Source organism: Guillardia theta (assembly GCF_000315625.1).
Source record: "Guillardia theta CCMP2712 unplaced genomic scaffold GUITHscaffold_84, whole genome shotgun sequence".
NCBI lineage: Eukaryota > Cryptophyceae > Pyrenomonadales > Geminigeraceae > Guillardia > Guillardia theta.
Window position 1 is genome coordinate 115,497 of NW_005434590.1, and position 5,000 is coordinate 120,496.

The window sequence follows — 5,000 nt, forward strand, 5'->3', positions numbered from 1 at the left end:
GGACGGACGGAGGGACAGACGGAGGGACAGACGGAGGGACAGACGGAGGGACGGAGGGAGGTGGGAATGGAGGGAGGGAGGGAGGGAGGGAGGGAGGTATGAACGGAGGTATGAACGGAGGGAGGAACGGAGGGAGGAACGGGGGTAGGGCTGAGGCATGGAGGAAGGCAGGGAGAGGAAGAGTCAGTCGTATCAATGAGGATGCCGCAATCAAAGAGAGATGTGGAGGGAGAGGATTTATTCAGATGCTCGGGAGGGGTGAAATTCAAGGATCAGAAGGAGGCCTGCGAGGTGACAAGTGTTGAATAGGAAGGATTAACAGTAGGTAGCATGGCTGAGAGTGAAGAATCCATTAACATGTATGAGCGACTGACATGACGCGGCGGGGAGGGGGATTGGAGGATTGCCAGCACATCGTGCAAAGATGGCATGTTGACCACCTCTGGGGCAACACATGCCTGGTAGGTAGTGACGGTTGGTGCTGCAGATGTCAGAGCAAGAACACAGATCACTTCGGCTTGCTATCATCGAGTACCTTAACGGGGTTGCCAAAGATGGTTCGCTGAGCGCTGACGCTACTGAGAGTTTGGTGAGTTTTGCAAGCGACTTGCTCGACAAGGGATTATCTTCGGGATAACTTCTTGTTCATGTTGAGGAACTTCAATCCATGTTTGTTTAGCATGCGATCTATCAGCAGAGTGTCTTCAAACGACTGCACTCTCATCTAACGCTCTTCTTATGCAGGAAGTGGCAGTACAATGCCTGATGGAGGCATTCGGGATCGAGAGCATGGACAAGTGTACAGAGGAGAACGCAATCAAACCTCTGACGCTGCCTGTTGTCTTCCACACTGGCGTCCAGGTCTTGATGGGATCCGAAAGCAATGATGCTGCGAAGAACGTGCCGGAGGATTCGCAGCAGGTAGCTGCGACCATGCCGATGTCAACTACTCGAGATGACACCTTTATAGGGAAGGCAGGCAGAAAGGCCAGCAGAGCATGACGAGGGTCAGGAAGCGCTGTTCAAGAAGTTCATCGTCACGTTGAAGGAGCGGGGTTTCTTCGCGGGGCTCGAGGAGGGGACGGTGAAGTTGTGCGGGTGCGGGTCTGCCGTCCTGATTCCTGACGTAGCCTGAATGGGATGAGCGAATGGGTCGAGCAAGGGCGAAGTTTTCGGAGCGATACTCAGCGTCGTCGATGGCTCCAGCAGGGAAGAAGTCTCAGGAGCCCGCGGCTGCAGTAGAGCCTCTGCGGGAGAGGCTGCAGGAGGAAACGAAGAGGATGGAGGAGGTAGGCTGCTGCTTTGGCCTGCTGATTCGTCCGACTTGACCCGCTGCTGAAGGCTGAGGCGGAGAAGGTGAAGGGCAACGATCACCTAACAAACCAGCGCTATGCTGAGGCTGTGCGAGCATACAGCTCTGCCATCCAGCTGTGGCCCAACAACGCAGTGTACTACTCCAACAGAGCAGCAGGTGTGTGAGATCTCCATTGATCTGATTGCTCCTTGTGTCATGGGGTCGAGTTGATCATTTTTTCATGTTCAGCCTACACACATATGCACATGTACGACGAGGCGATCAACGACTGCAGGAAGGCGATCAAGGTGCATCCGTGTAGTCGTGTTGCTCTGCTGCTGAACACACCCGACAGATCAAACCAGACTTTGCTAAAGCGTACTCCGATTCCGACTCGCTCCTGACTGTTGGTAAGAGATTCTGCCAGGTACTCGAGATTAGGAACAGCACACTTTCAGGCAGGGCGGTACAAGGAGGCGCTGGACGAGGGGTATGCCTTGACCATGCAGTGTTCGACTCTGATGTTGACCTGCTCAGATATCTTACGGCAGCTGAGCTCGAGCCCAGCAACCAGCAGTATGCGAAGGTGAGGTACAAACAAGACGCTCCTTCATGTGACGCCTTCTCAGGCTATCGACCTGGCCAGATCGCGTCTCAACGAAGCAAGCAACAGGTTCAGTAGCGTGCTCTTGCCTGACCCGCTTCCTCAATGTGAGTGGTGTGTTAGGGCCTTTCCTCAAGGGGCAGGGGCTGCCGGCGGCTTCGACATCGACGAGGCGCTCTTGGGAGGAGCCGGAGGGCTCTTCAGCAACCCAGAGCTCTTGCAGGTGTGACGTGCGATGTTTGTGATGTTTGTGCTGACGATCCTGCTGCTGGAGCAGACGCTATCGGCATTACAGGTCTGGCGAATTCCTCCATCTGTTCCTCCCTCTTCCCGCTGGCATGCCCAAAATCTTGCACCTCGCTTCTCTTCTGACCCTTCCCCGTCCTTTCCCCGTCCCCGCCCCACCCACCTTCCTCTCTCTGTCTCTCTGTCTCTTATCTCTCGTCCCTGTCCCCTTCCCCCTTGTCTACAATCGTCCTCCTGCATCTGATCGCATATTTTCTCAGGGGGGCTGTCCTGGAGGATTCCCCAATGCCAACAGCGCTGGAGCCATGGGGAACGAGGGGGATGGAAACGCTTTCCTTTCGCAATCGGCAGAAGCTTTTCAAGCAGCTCTAGCGTCGCCCGGCTTTGAGGACCTGAGAAGCAGTGCCAAGGTGCGGAACTAGATTCGCCTGGCTCTGTCCTACTTTCTGACATTTATTCAGGCGCAGAAGATTGTCTCGGACTTGCGTCAGTACGGGCCCATGGCCTTCATGAACTACGTCAACGACGACGAGGTGATGCCGTCTAGATCAACATCTCTACCTGCTCTCCTCTCTCCTCCTCCGTCCGACTTTCTTACCTGCTCTCCTCCTCTCCTCTACTGCACTCTACCTCAAGTATTCTCTTCCTCTCAGCCTTTGCTTCGCCGAGTCTGCGACTCAGCAGGCCTTTCGCTCCTTCAGCACGTAGCATCGACTAAGTTCTTGTGCTCTGACTTCGTGACGTGCCGCAGGCCACCGACATTATCAACCGCTTGTCCTCTGCCGCTCTGACTCACTTGGGTCCACCGGGATATTCGTAGCCTACGTCCGAGTATACCGTGCGAGTTTGCCCGTCAGTAAACGCCTCATTACACTCTGAGTGCCAGTGCCGGGAACGGTTGCCACATCGGCCAGTGGGCCGGGCCCGAGGCAGCACTGAGGCTGGCCCTGCGTTGTCGCCGGATGGCCCTCACGGCCTAGCAACTCCGAGATTGGGATATGCGTCCCACCCTTGTCGCTGGCTTTTCTGGATTATAATCCAGAAAAAGGTGGGTGGTACTCATTGCAATGAGATAGAGCTCTAAAACTATTCCCCATAACCCCTTCCTCTCACTCGCATTTGTACCGGTGGAGGTGACAACTAGTCAAAGCGAAAACCTCTCTTTTCAGTGGGGCAGCATGACACAAGAAGTCAAAGCGAAAACCTCTCTTTTCAGTGGGGCAGCTAACGTTCAGATCTCCCTTCAACAAGGCCTCCTGGGGCCCCGTCCCGTCTCCTCGCACGCGCAACCCTGTCTCATGCACACCCTCTACGTAAAGTCTCGTCCCAGGCGCTCCTCCAGCCGACATATCGTGCAGCTCTCCCTCCCCCTCCTCTCCCGCCTCTTCCACCTCAAGCAGCCCCTGGCCGCCGACTGCCTCGGCATCTCCCTCACCTCCCTCAAGAGCGCCTGCCGCAAGCTTGGTCTTCGCCGGTGGCCGTACGAGCGCGCTCAGCAGCGGGAGAGCGAGGAGGGGTCGGGTCGTGGCTCGCTCGCAGACAGCAGCAGGCTCGCTCATGCGACAGGAGGCGGGCCTACGGATCAGGAGGAGCAGCTCAACCCGGTGTTGTCTTCTGGCGACCCCTCGCCCTGGCGTTGTGTAGGGCTGGAGGGGCTGGAAGGGAGGGAGAAGGGATGTGAGGAGGCGAGAGAGGGTCTGTTTGAGGAGCTTTTCGGAAGCTTGCCGCTGGAGGTGGAGGAGGAGCAGCAGAGGAAGGGCTGTGAGCTTGAGATCTTTTAACAGTCCAGTTGTATTAGGATAATATCGCCAGTCTTTGAAAACGTTAAGTCTTATCTGCTTTGCATTTTTTTTTTTTTTTTTGCAAGATTATTGAACACCAAATTATTGTTGCCAAAAGGCTTGGTGCTCGTGATTATGGTCCTCAGTTATCACCGCAACAAGTGCGAACGAGCTGTCTCCTGTGACAGTTGGACTTTCCTGTTCCCCTCTTGGTTCTCAAAGTGATTTTGTTAGTAGCCCTGCGGCATGCCGAGCATCGGCGCCCCGTAGTGCGAGAATTGCACTTGCCCTACTCAAGGCTTGCCAAGTTCACCGAGTTACACTGATGAGTATGGCAAGGTACTCCATCACACTGTCAAGATCATCCCAGTGTTAGAGCTCGAAGGAACAGGTCTCTCCCCAGAGCCAGATATAGCTGCAGCAGAACTCGGAAAGGCGTCATCTACAGTTGATTGTGATTTCTACTCCAACAACAGAGCCTGGCAAGACACCTATGACCATCGCAGTGAGAAGGCTCACATCATCCTTTGGGTTTATTCCCGCCCGTTGAAGTTGAGCAAGCCGCCGGGGACCCGGAAGCTTACAGTAGTACTATGGCTCTTCTCAGTTTTACAACTCAGTGACCTCCGAGGCTCCTTGCATCAGCGCACTGGTCAGTGAGACCCGGCCGCAACTTGACTTGCTGACTTGCAAACGGGCCCGGCACCGGGCCGCACAGTGATGGTTGACTCTGTGAGCCTTCCCTGCTGAGTCACCGGCCGGCGGCGCCGGGTACCGTACTGTCCCCCTCCGGTCTGACGGACTCGGGAGTACGGTCAGTCCGAGTGAGCCGGCCGGGCCCGGCCGCCGGCCTCTTGAGTGTAACAAAGGGGATCAACGGTTGCGAAATGACGGGGGTTGTGAAGGAGGGAATGCGGGAAGGGAAGGAGAGAGGGGCAGAGAAGAGAGCAGGATGAGAGAGGGAGGAGAAGCGAGCATCATCTATACTTCATCACAGACAAGATAGCTCTTGATCATCATCTATACTTCATCACAGACAAGATAGCTCTTGATCATCATCTAGACTTCATCATAG

At 55.4% G+C, this 5,000-nt stretch overlaps 2 protein-coding genes across 2 annotated transcripts; both read left to right on the forward strand.

The window, feature by feature from the left end:
- Window positions 1-487: 487 nt before the first annotated feature.
- On the forward strand, window positions 488-2,964 carry GUITHDRAFT_115401 (hypothetical protein; the record flags this gene model as incomplete). Its single annotated transcript, XM_005825356.1, has 15 exons — window positions 488-589; window positions 745-921; window positions 971-1,084; window positions 1,131-1,289; window positions 1,342-1,471; window positions 1,544-1,602; window positions 1,650-1,704; window positions 1,757-1,784; window positions 1,832-1,880; window positions 1,924-1,967; window positions 2,022-2,121; window positions 2,176-2,193; window positions 2,405-2,554; window positions 2,606-2,677; window positions 2,896-2,964. The coding sequence occupies 15 exons, from the start codon at window positions 488-490 to the stop codon at window positions 2,962-2,964; spliced, it is 1,326 nt and encodes a 441-aa protein (XP_005825413.1).
- A 358-nt stretch (window positions 2,965-3,322) lies between these two features.
- Window positions 3,323-3,925, forward strand: GUITHDRAFT_144216 (hypothetical protein; the record flags this gene model as incomplete). The annotated part of the gene is made up of 1 exon (XM_005825357.1): window positions 3,323-3,925. The coding sequence occupies one exon, from the start codon at window positions 3,323-3,325 to the stop codon at window positions 3,923-3,925; it is 603 nt and encodes a 200-aa protein (XP_005825414.1).
- Window positions 3,926-5,000: the final 1,075 nt, after the last annotated feature.